Here is a 14,295-nt window from a genome sequence, read left to right on the forward strand (position 1 = left end):
TAAACCTCGAAACTAGTTTAGAGGTAGATTGAGAATTTTGAGTTGATGAACTTTGTATTGTAACAAAAGTAATCTATTCGTTTTTGATAAATAATCTATACATAATAAGTAACTTTTTTAAAAAACAAATGCAAAATTTTGGCAAAAACTATAAGGTTTTGTCAAAACCGTAACTAGAATAATAGCTCTGTCCTGAAGGTAATTTAGGTGGTGGAAATATGCCTTTGATAATGGTAGACAATTTTATCCATCAAACTTGTTTTACTTGTTAGTTTCCTTAGTTCTCTTCTTTATAAATCGACTTTTAAAAGTGTTTTAACAAAAAAAGTTAGCAAGATGGTAAATCCAAGCTTAACTAGTGCATGCAAATTTTCCGTACCAATGACCCCCTATATGAATGAATGCAATTTAGCATATATAATATAAAATTTTAAAAATTATTTACTGATATATTATTCAAATTGAGAAACTGAGAACAATAAATGCAATCCAATATGTTAGGATGGGAATGACCACTTAAACCATGTTAAGCTATTATATCTATTTTGTTATGGAGTCTTTTTTTTTTTTTTTTTTTTTTGTCTTTTAATTAATTGCCATTCAGGATTTGCACGCTTTGTTAGTCTACACACACACACATATATATATATATATATATATATATATATATATATATATATATATATATATATATATATATATTTTTAAAGTGTTTTTATTACATAGGGGTAGGAGAAGGGGAAATGGGAGAGGGGATTATAATGTGGAGATTCGAACCTCACCAACAGCGCGAAAATTGCAAAGAAACCAATCAGCCTACTAAGTCCCTACAGTCTACACATAATACTTTAATTGTATCGTAATTCATAACCTTTTCTTGTTAGCCTGCATATAATTTCTAATTATTTCGATCCCAACAAAACATTAGCCCATGTGCTCAGATAGTCTTTACTCCATGCAAAATGAATTCAACTTTTTTAATAGAATCCCATCAGCACCATTATATATTAGCTGTATGCAAAGAAGCATTCTGATTATGAGCTCAATGAACTTGTCCAAGTATGCAGCCAGGTTTTGTTTTAAATGATTACAAAAAATTGTAAATGTCAAAGTGATCGTTCCATGAGAAACAAAAATCATCTACTCTACAAAGAGTAACTCGTCTCAAAATCTTTCTTCAGTACTGCAAATGCAACAATGCAAGCATAACTTTCAAACATGAAATCGCTTTAATCTGTCAAATAAAGATCTAGTTGCTATAAACAGTGGCGGCTCAACATAATTGGAGGCCTTAGACCTTAAATAGAGGCCTAAAACATAAACAAACTTCATTCATACTTTTTTTGAAATTTATTTTTTCTACTTTTTTTAGCTGCAAAATTATTACATAATAATTATTATAATCGATTTCTTTGATTTTTTTCAATTGTTAATTTTAGGTAAGATTTTATGAAATCCAACGTTAAAAAACAACCTTCCACTGAGGAAATCATTAAAGGAATTGTTAACATAATTCTATAAGCATTAATTAACAAATTTTAGATAAAAATAATAGGATTAGAACGATAGAATCTAATTCAAGAAGTTGATAACTTGATATACCCACTTTGATCATATGCTTGCTACAATGATTGAAAACCTAAGAAAAAACAAAAAAGAAATTTGCAATACACTTTGTTCAATACTTTTCGACTATTGGCTCTTATTTATGACAAAGCATTACTCTAACTTATCTTACTCTAACTTATCAGAGATTTGAAGAAAGAAAGTACAAAAAGAGTTAAAGAGAATAAAATAATACTATGAGTGAAAGAGAGTATGAAAAGAGTTAAATAGAATAAAATAATGTGAGTGCTTGCGGAAAGAATGTAAGAAGGCAAAACAGCGTCTTTTTTATTTCTGCTATTCGAAATTTTTTAAAGAGAATAAAATAATATAAATTTCTAAAAATATTGTACTTTTTTTAATCATAAATAATTAATCTTCTTTAAGGAGAAATTAACACATAATTTATTTGGGGTAAAATTTGGGCCCCCCAAAATTGGAGGCCTAAGGCAAATGCCTTATTTGCCTACCCATAGAGCCGGGCCTGGCTATAAAATGTGGCTTTAGAGCGATATCATAAGCATACAACGCGAATGGATTTCAATCATAAGCCAAGTGGTTCTATATATTCTTCAAATTGGAGCATTTCACAAGTTGACACAACACCAGATTCCAAAAGGTAGCAAACAAGAACATGTCTGTACCTATTGCTTTATACATATTCCTTTCCTTTCCCCACCCCGCCCCCTTACCCGGAACGACTCGACAAACACGGGTGCATTCTTTCTCCACTTCACCTTTTCTCAAGCTTAGAATAGAAACACACATTACAAACTACTAGCAAATAGAAGTCTACATACCAAACTTCTTATTCATCTCTTAGCTGGGCTTAAAGAACCTGAGTTTAAGTCCATTATTGACCATACTCCAAATTCCTCCGATCGAAAAAGCCAAGCTAAAAGCAACACCTAACCATCCAAGGATCCAGTTGAAATACCAGTTAAAGCTGTACTTGGTAGGCTTCTTTATGAGGACCCACATGAAGCAAGGATAAGCAAACGTTACCGGAAGTGTGAGTCCTCCTAACAACCCTGCAAGACTCGACAGGAACGGAAGTGCCACTCCGATAAAGAACGAAACGAATCCGAAAAATATTCTGAAACCGGAACGGACCCAGATTGAGCATGGTCGGTTGGTACGGCTGGTGTATCCAGCTTCAAAACTGTCAAATGCTGGCATCGAGTAAATCTGGAAACTGCTCAAGCAGTTGAAAACGACTAAGAGAAATGTCATGGCGAGAAGTCCTCTTGGAATATCGTGAATGTGAAAGGCGTATAGGGCACTTAGCATTCCTCCCGATGGCATCTGTAAGGAATTAAGTAAGCAATCAAACCAGAAATAAGCGGGGTGGCGGATGCACATGCATACTAGGCTGAACCCAGTACTTTCGACGCGGAGCATAAATTTATTTTATTTATAAAAATTCACTAAAATTGCAACAAATAGTAAGTCTGAACCCATATTTTTACAAATACAATGGGTTCAAGACTAAGAACTTTAAAGATTGAATCCATAGAATTTATATCCTGGATCCGTCACTGGAAATAAGGAAAACATATATGGTCTGAAGTCTGGAGGGAAGGAGTCTACCATTCTATAAAGGATATATGGCCCATGCAAACAAATGCAACAAGAAAAAAATCTGTGTGGATAGTAAAGTAGCAAGATTACTACTAATACACGTATCATAGTTTGGCAAAGCTTTCTCAAAGGCAAAAATGAGAAATATTTTACTGTCAAAATAATGTGACTGAATTCAATAGTTATTACAACCAATTCCTATTAGATTGGCGGAAATAACAGAAAGATAGCGATACTTACAAGGTTTCCATAAGCCCAGAAGCCACCAATGGCAATAGGGAACAGGCACATGGCTATGAAGAAATAAGCAACTTTTGCTCCCTTCCAACTTGGCACATGAGCTGGGTGCTTGAAAGTTGATGGCATAGTTGCCTGAAAAATGAAACATAATAAAGTGGACATCTTTACAATTGCAAAAATGAAAATTGTGTCAACACACGCTGGAAATGGAAAGAGAAAATTTACCTGAATTTCAAGAACTAAATTGTGTCCTCTAAAGGTAAATGCTATAATACCCATGGCATTCAAGACAGAAAAGAGAGAAGCTGTATAGGTAGGCAATGAAATGGGTTCATATGAAATTGAAGGTGGTCTTGGTTGGCTTACAGAGAGGACCCACGCCATAGTGGCGTATGTGATTGCTGTCACTGCTCCAACGAGGGAGAGTCCAGCGATGGAGTTCAGGTTCGGGAGTTGGGATAGAACAATGCAGAGGGAAGTGAAAACCAAATACCACTCAACAGTTGTTAAAGGATTCGATGAACAGAGCGGACCACAAACAATTTGAAAGAACATCTTCATGGTTTCACCTCCTACGAGAATCAAAGCTGTCGCAGTCCCTGCAGATAGGTAAACAGTAGGGAAGAGAGCAAGCCAAACCCCAAGTCTTTCACCTGAAAGTGCAAGTGAATACAATTTTGGCAATGTTAGCAAGCAAAGTGAAACTATGTTCATTTCCTTACGCTTAAATAACAAGTAGGATTTAAATAACTCTATCATCATTTCATACATCTCATCGGGACACCGTTTGACTGGTCACAGAGTCTAAGATATTCATTTGGACTTAAGTATTCTAATAGTGGTAGTGAATGAAAATACTCCCTCCGTCCCAATTTATGTGACACTCTTTTGTTTTTAGTCAGTCACAAATAGAATGACACCTTTCTATATTTAGTAAAAATCTAACGTTATACTTGCCATTTTATCCTCAATGAGATGATTTATAGCCACACAAATATCTATTGCTTATTTTAGACCACAAGTTTCAAAAGTCTTCATTTCATCCTTAAGCTTCGTGGCTAGTCAAACACCTTCACATAAATTGGGACGGAGGGAGTAGTAAAAAAATGATTAAGAGAAAAACCTCCCATAAAAGTTTAGAATATGAATAATTTAATGTTTTTGAGTTCGCGGAAGTTGTGGAAGTTGGATGGAAATGAAATGGTGTTAAACATTATGATGGTAAGGTTGTCATCTAAATTGAAAGACATGGAGTTTGACGTATCGGATAAGTGAGGTTTGAGATGCTTAAATAGGATATAAATTGAGCAGAGATAACAGAACGAGATAATTAGATTGGACAGGCAACTTTGAATAGTTGGTAGCTAAAAAATTTATAGCTTGATTTTCTTACCAAAAGCTGCTTGCGCAAGTTCCACATATCTATTGTATCTCTTCCCGGGAACTGCTTCATGCAGCTGAACAAGGATCCATAAAGTATAGAGTTGCCAGAAATAAGCTATAGTTAAGGAAATTATTCCCCAGCTCCTGCATTCAGAAGGAAATATTACTGTTTCGATTCTCTCAAGAATATTATAGGTAAAATTTTGTAAGCACGGCATTTATTTGACAGACGTAGGCTATGACACTCCTAGCTCACTGCTTGAGTATCACTAAGCTGTTAGCATGATAACGCCCTATGTTCCTTTCAGAAGACTAAAATTTAAGAGTATCTGGTAAATGCTGGCGAAAGGTTAATAAAATGGAAATTTAAGGACATAGAATGGACGATCAGTTATTTAAGAGGTATACTTCAGATCATAAAAGGAAATTTAGTTATTAAATTTACAATATCTCCTATCACTGAAGATGGAACATACGGTAACAAGGGCACAATAGTCCACTTGGTAGTTTCAGTAGCATTTAGAGATATTAGATCTTAAAGTCAAAATGATAGGTCAAAATCATCTAAAGCAATCATATTTGGGCCATCCCAAAAGTATATTCACATAGCCAACAGAAAACAAACCAGCCTTAAAATTTCCTGGACCAACTGTTGACTAAATTGCAGTGCCAAGAATGTTACAAAAATATCAATTTTCTTATATTAAATGGTCTCGAAACTACATTAATTCCTTTTATACATTATTGTATCAAGATTTATTAAGATATGTACATGTAGATGATTTTTAAAGTAAAAATAATTTTTGGTAAATGTACTGAACTTAAATCCTTTGATGCAGCATGGGACCATCTTTCTTAAATGACACAAAATGCAAAAGGAAGATGGAATAAAGGTATAGGCACAAACCAAATGAGTACCTTCAGCATAGTGTAGCAGTCTTATTTCTCAAAAGATGATAACAAAAATTGGGAGAGGACCCAGCTGGAGAGGTATATTTCTATGAAAAGGCAAAGTAGTATGAATGCCAAGAATTGGTGCAGATATCTTTTTTTACTGATTTCATTTGAAATTTGAGAAAAGCAAGAAAAAGTAAGTCCAAAGAGACAGATATAGAAGATTTCTTGTTGGTCCACAAAATGATAATTTTCTTAAATAGTAACAAATCAATAGATGGAGGGGTCCATTAATTCATCTTAAATGAGTGCACTATAGTCAATCAAGGTCCCCATTTTCAAAGACAACTGATATGCATTTAGAAAAGCAGTACTTATAGTTCAAAAAATAGCAGAAATATCAAGACTTTCGAGACTGAAGATTTGCTTTGAGAAAATGTATGAAACAAAAACAATTTTTCCAACTCAAGTAAATCCCCCAATTAGCAAGAGAGAGTTCTTTAAACCAAGAAAAAAGAAGATTCATAGAAAAAACCAAACCAGAATAAGCCTAAACTTTCCTGAAAGCAGTCAAAAGCTGGTAGCTTTGCAAGCAATGAAGTTCTTACATATAGATCATATAACTTTAAAGTCCCTAAAGAAATGAAAAAAGATCCAAACTTTGACCATAACACTATCAACAATAGCAATAACAAGCACCAAACAGATGGAAAAGAGATAGTAGTTCTTTAAACCAACAAAGCAGAAGCTTTATAGATACACCAGAATAAGCCCAAAAATTATTCTTAAAAAGCAGTCAAAAGACAGCTTTGCAAGCAAATTTGAATATAACCCTTACCATCATACTACAATAAATCCACAAAGAAATGTAAAAAGATCAAATCTTTAACAATAAAACTATTAACAATAGCAATAACAAGCACCAAACAAATTGAACAGAGATAGTTCTATAAACCAGCAAAATAGAAGCTTTATAGACACACCAGAATAAGCCCAACAAAATTGTTGAAAAAAGGAGGAAGCTTTGCAAGAAAATTCAAATATAACTCTTACCATATAGATCATCTAACAATAACTTCCACAAAATAATGTAAAAAGATCCAAACTTTAACTATACCAGCATCAACCATGGCAATGACAAGAACCAAGTAGATTGAACAGAGATAGACAAACCAGAATAAGCCCAAAAATTGTTGTTGACAGAAGCCCAAAGCAGACAGCTTTTCAATCAAATTTGAATATAACTCTTACATATAGATCATATAACAATAAATTCCACAAAAAAAATGTTAAAAAGATCCAATCTTTAACCATAACAGCATCAATAATAGCAATAATAAGGACCAAGCAGATGGAACAGAGTAAAAGGACTACACATAAGCATTCATTATCAATAAATTGTTGTTGGAAGAAGTCCAAAGCAAGCAGCTTTGTAAGCAAATACTAATGTAATTCTTACATATATCATTTTTTTGACAATGATAACATATATCATTTTTTTGACAATGATAACATATATCATATAACAATAAATTCCAGAAAGAAATGCAAAAAAGATCCTATCTTTAACCACAACAGCATAAAAATAGCAATAACAATCCCCAACTAGTTGGAACAGAGTAAAGGGTACTAACAATAAGACAAGAAATTTAACAAGATAAAAGCAATGGTAAGAATAACATCAAGAAAAGAAAGGGATGAGTAATAATACCATCCAAGAAAAGAGAAAGCAACAGGCAAAACCAAAGCTTGAAACCCAATACCAGCATTAAGATTATGAAAAGCAGCATAATGAGCATTGCCATTACGTGACTCAGTAATAGGAAGCCAAGCATCTTGAGGATTAAGCTTAGTCAAATGCCCAACTTCCTCTAAATAACCTTTCATATTAACTAACACCCTTTTCATTGGTGTACCAATAGGACTCAAAAATCTAGGTGAAATAAATGAAGTTGGTGTCCACGACTTAGCATCTTTAGATACACCACCAGTTGATGTATGTCCACCTCTTGGTGACCTTACACCTGATGGTGTTAGTATCTCAGGTGTTGATGCACGTGGTGTTGCTGGTATTGAAATTAGTTCAGTTTCTGGTCTTTCTTCCATCACTAACTCAATCAATCAAGAAATGGTTTTTTGTATGAGAAAAGGTGAATTATTTTTTGTGGGAAAAATGAAAATGGACTAATGGGTACTTATTCGTTTGTTGTTTAGTTTGTGTTTGACAGTGTTGTTGTCAGTGTAAGGAAGGAAGAAAAATGGGGTTTGAAAGGAAAGAAGAATATATAGAGTGAGAGTGATAGTGTGTGATACTGAGAGCTGCACATGCAATGTGTGTGGGATTGTGTAGTAGTCAAGCTGAAGGTTGAATTATGGCCGTTGATGTGAATTAAGGCTTTGATTTTATGCAGCAATCTCGAGGAGGTTGGATACTCAGGGCTGGTTGTTTGGGGTGGTGCTAATGTGTGAATATAAATAAGTAAAAGCTTTGATTTTTGGTGACAGTTTATGAAACAGAGAAAGGGAAGTGAGTGAGTCTTGAAAGTGAGAGTGTGAGACTGAACCCAGACTTGTTACAAATATTTAAAGGTTGAATCTCTGTTTGTTTGTTTTTTTTTCTTCACATGAAGCTTTTAGCTAGAATTTTAATCTTTATTTGATTACAACTTATATATATATATATATATGTAGAAATCAAGTCAATATATATTTTTCAAGAGATGAAGGAAGTAGTAATGATGAAGTGAAATGCTCATTGCTAGCATGCTAGTGGGTAAGTGTTGAATTTGGACAAATGGCTAGAGAGATCAATGCAAATGCCAAAAGTGATGTCGAGTGTTGACACATATCAATCATAAGGAAAATTTTATATTTTGCCGTTATGCTACTTTATCAATTTTATAAACCTTTTGGACCTTTAAATATAGAAAATTTTAGTGTTATAAGGAGTTCAAACTTTTCTCAAGTTTGACACTAATAAATGTAAATATTGCTTCAGTTTATGTGTCGCTTTTTTTTTTTTAATCATATAAGTATGACTCACCACCAGCTGACCGCCTCTATAACACTTTTTAGGTGATGCTTCCTCGATCAATTAATAAACTAAAAATATACTGATACATAAAATGAAACGGCAAAAATAATTAGGAGATTAAACTAGGTAAAAGAAGTAGAGAATGAGGCAACGCATTAGGAGACGGAAGAGCATGCGCGTGGATAGTTGAGGACAACAATGTAAGGGAGACAATCAATGTTTTCTTCACTATACTATTGTTTGTTTGACCAGCAAGGGTAACGGATGCCCCACTTTACTCATATTTTTTCTCATGTGATTTTTTTGGTTCACATATCATATATTCCGTGATTTTTTTTTAAGAAATGTAATGCATATGAAGTTTACCAAATTATCCTTATATAGTAAAAATAAATTACTTTTACCTTTTGATTAGAGCATCTCTAAAATGCTAAACCTGTTTAATTTTATGTTTTTTCCAATCATCAATTTTATTGTCTAAGGGTAGAATTGAAAAAAAACTAGTCAATTTATGTCTTGATTTCCTAAGGTGACACTAATTATGGGATAATTTTTTTTTAGCTAAAATGATACTTATTATGGGACGGAGGGAGTAAATAATTACTCTCTCCTGTTTAATTTTACTTGAAGATATGTATTGGGGCATGTAAGTTTTTTAAAACAAAAAATTATAATTTGCCTTTAAAAAACTAAGGTATCATATAAAATAAAGGGAGAAGTATTCAAAACACACTCCAACTTTGGCCAAAATTCTTATAAAATAAAGTGTATTATTGAGGGTATTATTGGGTGACGTGGACAAAAAGTGAGTCCCTCGAAATTGGGTATTATTGAGTCTCACCATAATACCCTCAATAATACACAAAAAAATAGTCTTACAGACATAAATGAGAGCATAAATGAGAGCAAATTGACATCTTCTAATACGCGCCAATAAAATATTACTGTACCAATATAAGATTGACATATATTCGTATATCCATCTTAGTACCTACACATTAGTTTTAGTAACCACAAGTTTTAGGGTTCATTAACTTATTTGTCACATGATTAAGCTATTTGGTCAAAATAACACAATTCAAATCGTAATGTTACGACTTTTTTATGGTAACTGTTCAGTTGAAAATGTGAAAAAGTTAGTAGTACTAGTTAAGATTAATTTTATGTTGTCTATTAGCTATGCTTTTAAATTTAACATTCTTCATTTTTCACAAACTTCTTGAAAAAGAAAAAAGAAAAAAACGAAGATTACTGATCATTATTGTTTCGATGCGTTATTCATTCATTTCGATCATAATCTTTTAGGTATTAGCTCCAATTTCCATCCGTCCCAATATAAAATCGTGACTTTCAAGAAATATCTATCATATGTATGTCAAAAGAAGATTATTTTGCCTATAAAAATTACACAAACACAATACGCTTGCTAGTGGGCTCGCAATGATTTTGTGTGTCTTAATTGATACAAAAAAAATGGTGCCGACAACACTGGTAACAGTGTATATCTATTTGATCTCTTTGTTTCTTGTGACTTCATCTCTCTCTTTTAAATTCCTTTTTCTTTTATAAAAAGTAGTCGGCCACCTGATATGGAGTATATAATTATTGTGAAAACTCCTCGAGATACCAACTAGTATTGATCTTTTTATAAATAGCATCATTTTATGTGAAGAACTCCTTCGTCCTAACTTATGTTGCAGTTTATGATTAGACATGAAATTTAAGAATGAAAAGAAGAGTTTTGAATTTGTAATTTAAACTAAGAAGATATATTTGTATGATTATAAATTATCTCGTTAACAATGAAATAAAAAATTTAAAATTAAATTGTTATTGAATATTAAAAAATAATTTTTTTATTAATTAAAAAATAAAGAGTCACACAAATCGAAACAGAGGGAATATTATATATGCCTTTTCAGTTTCATACATACTTTCTAATTTTTCTCAAAAAAGTCACTACTACTCTTATAAATATCTGTATGTATTTACCTGCAGAGTGATCGATGATGAATAAGTCCAAGTGGAAAGATGGCAAAAAATACAAATGAGAAGCTGACAATTTTCTCATTGCAGTTCCAATAATATCCAGCAAGATGCTAAAATCTACTAATGGGTCGGGAATGGGACAACTAATAGCTAATGTAATCGAAATTAAATACTAAAATGATGAATAGAAAGTAAAGTATACAATGATGAATAGAAAGTAAAGTATACAGAGAGGGAGAGAGAGAGAGAGAGATTGAGCGATTTTAATGATAGTTTGTGTTCACTGTCGTTATAGATCCTTCCTCAATAAAAAGTATAACGTTCTATACAATAACAAAGCTCAAAATTAAACAATATGGATATTTCGAGAGATAATGTTAATTAATTCTTGAGCAAGTTAGGTTGGTTATGAAGTCAGTCTTGGAATGTTAGGCTCCCTTTTTATGGATTTAGTATGACTTCGTAAGTTATCTTGTAATTTATGTAAAGATTGGAAGTGTCGCTTCTTCAGACCTCACTTGTGTGATTACCTGATAGTCTGATCCGTTGTTGTTATTGCATTAGAAGTGTCACTTCTCTGGTATTTAGAAGAGATGGTAAGCAACTTATTGTGAGGACATAGTAGAGACAAGACTAGATGGAATTTCCTCTCGTACGGAACTTCTTTATATTGGTGATGGCTAATCCAAAGTTCACATCGCATTATATTCTTACAAGTACCTGAAATAAAGGTGAGATTGACATAAAGTGAAATCTATGGAGCCCTCATCTCTCTCACGCCATGAAACACAAAAGTGAACTCTGCATAATGAATCTTGAATTATGATTTGTGCTACAACACCACTATGAAAGTTCCTTCTTGAAAAGTACTTTAGAATGTCCCAGCTTTCAAATATTGTAAAATTCCACCAGACAAATAGCTATCATATCAAATAATATGAGCAGATTTTTGGGACAAGCTTGCATCTGGTAAGATTACTATGTTTATTTCTTATTTGTTAAATGCTTAAAAAGTTAATTAACAATCAAGTCGAGAAAACTAGATGTGGAATTCTTGTAATGGATTAGTGGACCACTAAAGAAATTCCGAGCCGAAACAAAGAGCCTAGAGTTTGTGCAGGCCCAGTCAACCCTTTTTGTATGTCAGTGGTGATCAACATTTGATCATGCATCTGGTCCACTCTTTAAAGAAATTTTGGAGGCAAATGTCACGGGCAGCTTGTTTTGATACCGTGACCAATCCAATCTTTTTACAATTTTTGCATATATATTTACTTCACATATGGTGTTTGAAATTAAGTCTGACAAAATCAAACTTCATATAAAATGTCTAAAGTTACGTAAGAGTGAAATTCAGGTAAAAATGATTGGACTTCTCTGATTTTTGCTGAAACTTCATGCATATATAACTGAAGTTTAATCTCTTTTGCCCGACTTCAGCCAATTTTCTTTGAACTTCAGTAATATGTGTATGAGCTTCATACAGAAATGATTGAAGTCAAAGTTCAAATGATTGAATTTCAGCCATATGAAACACCGTATGTTTGAATTAATGCCGCAATGGATACATTAGTACATGTATAAAAAATAAAAAAATAAAAAATAAAAAGCGGACACAAATTAAATGGTGACGTCAAAATCGGATATCTGTGCACTTTACCCAATTTTGGAGCAGAGAATTTCGTGATTCAGCTAATTGTCTTGATCGTGGAATAGCATTGAGAAATAGGAATCCGGGTTATCAAACGATTTCTTGCGATTATTTCTAGTATGGAATGAGTCAATCATCCACTTTGGTATCTTATTGAACAAAAATAACGTCAGATTTCTAAATTTTCGTAAGGCCCTCTTGGAATTCCTTCCAGAGCCTGTTGAATAATCTTTATGGATTCTGTCATTTCACCAATTCGTGAAATGCCACTCGAACCCAGAGCCAGCTGGTTCTCCCCGAAATGCGTTGAGGCGCAGCAGTTGACTGGACATCTAGGGGTAAAGCACTGTTTCGGTGCGGGCCGCGAGAGCGGTACCAAATCGAGGCAAACTATGAATAAACCAAACAAAACCGTTTCAGAATAAGAAAAAAATAAGGGAAAATGACATAGGCTACTTACTTAAGACTTGTTGCTATAAAACATAACGATACTTTTCCTTATTTACAAAATATAACGTTCTTCATTTTTCATACTTTTTTTTTAAAAAAAAATTAAAAATATTCGGTCAATGCTTAAAAATTCATTCAATTTTCTATGTATAAAAACTGTATGAAATGTGTATATATGTGCGAAATTTTTAATACAGTTTTCATACATATATTTTGAGCGAACTTTATAAGCGCGAGAGAGAGATATATATTTCATACATTTTTCATAAACAAAATTTTGAGCGATTGTTTAAGCCTTAAATATTCAATGAAAGTTGTATACAGTGTTGTTGTAGTTGTAAGAATTTTCCAGAAACCTAACATGAACGTTATACACAAAAAATGTGAGCGAAATTCTAAGCCTTGAACGAGTTATACATAATTCATACTGTTTTTATACACAAAATAAGCGAAAGTATTAAGCCTTGAACCAGATATACGCATTTCATACATTTATCATACACAAAATTCTGAGCGAACTTTTTAAGCTTTGAGTTAGATATACACATTTCATACACAAAATTTTGAGCCATATTTCTAAGCCTTGAGCAGAAAAAATTAATTATTTTTTTGAAAAATATAATATATTTTTAAAAAAATATATAATAATTTTAAAAAAAAATTTTAATTTAAAAAAAAAAAAAAAAAAAAAAAACTTGAGCAAAAATTTTATATAAATTTTGTAAGAAATCTATTGCTATTTTTGCAAACTGAAAAATTTGGTTATATTTTGTAAATACTTTTCTTAGTATGTATATACAGGTCAATCTCCCCAAAAAAACAACCCTTTGAGTGTTTGGACAACTCTCAGTATCTTGAAACCAAAGACTTGCTATATCCATTAAACCACTAATCGGCCCAACAAAAAGAAGCCCTGCGATTCTAGACGGACAATTTGCACAAATTGACCTATACACGGACTGGTCTTTAATTTTTGTCCCTCATTCGCTGATCTTTAATTTTTGTCTTACAACTTAAAAGGTAAATTGAAAATACCTTGAGGTTACCTTTAAAATCGTGAGTAAAAAATGATAATAATTTCAAGAGCGTAGGTTTTTATGCCTTTTCGGGTGAAGTTACATAGAACTTTTATCTCTGGAGGCTAATAGACTTTTTTCTTTATAAATAGGCTTTTAGTTATGCGTAAGATAAAAAATCTATAGCATGAAACAAACTTTTTAAAAAGCCTTGTCTTGTGAATTTTTTTTGTTTGACTGAGCGGGTGTTCGAATCCAGAATCTCGATGTATTTTCGGTCACTTTTTTAAGCTACGGGAAAAAATTAAGGACCAGCAATTGGAGGGACAAAAATTAAAGACCCCCCCAAAAGAAGGACAATTCACACAAAAACAGAATTCTAGACCTACCCATTGAGCCCAACACCAGCGTATTCGCGTTATTAGACTTGTAGAAAGTAGGGACAACTACGT

At 32.7% G+C, this 14,295-nt stretch overlaps 1 protein-coding gene across 1 annotated transcript; it reads right to left on the minus strand.

Moving 5' to 3' along the window:
- Positions 1-2,143: 2,143 nt before the first annotated feature.
- LOC132033319 (lysine histidine transporter-like 8) lies at positions 2,144-8,243 on the minus strand. The gene is made up of 5 exons (XM_059423269.1): positions 7,415-8,243; positions 4,820-4,953; positions 3,652-4,079; positions 3,427-3,558; positions 2,144-2,910 (listed from the first exon to the last, which is right to left on the minus strand). The coding sequence occupies exons 1-5, from the start codon at positions 7,807-7,809 to the stop codon at positions 2,425-2,427; spliced, it is 1,575 nt and encodes a 524-aa protein (XP_059279252.1). The 5' UTR covers positions 7,810-8,243; the 3' UTR covers positions 2,144-2,424.
- Positions 8,244-14,295: the final 6,052 nt, after the last annotated feature.

Source organism: Lycium ferocissimum, chromosome 10, assembly GCF_029784015.1.
Source record: "Lycium ferocissimum isolate CSIRO_LF1 chromosome 10, AGI_CSIRO_Lferr_CH_V1, whole genome shotgun sequence".
NCBI classification, from domain to species: domain Eukaryota; kingdom Viridiplantae; phylum Streptophyta; class Magnoliopsida; order Solanales; family Solanaceae; genus Lycium; species Lycium ferocissimum.

Excerpts from the sequence above, each read along its gene's own strand:
- LOC132033319 (XM_059423269.1), bottom strand. The coding sequence starts at position 7,809 with ATGGAAGAAAGACCAGAAACTGAACTAATTTCAATACCAGCAACACCA. Across the intron at positions 4,954-7,414 it reads GCTTTCTCTTTTCTTGGATG|GAGCTGGGGAATAATTTCCT; the intron begins GTATTATTACTC and ends TTCTGAATGCAG. Across the intron at positions 4,080-4,819 it reads ACTTGCGCAAGCAGCTTTTG|GTGAAAGACTTGGGGTTTGG; the intron begins GTAAGAAAATCA and ends TTGCACTTTCAG.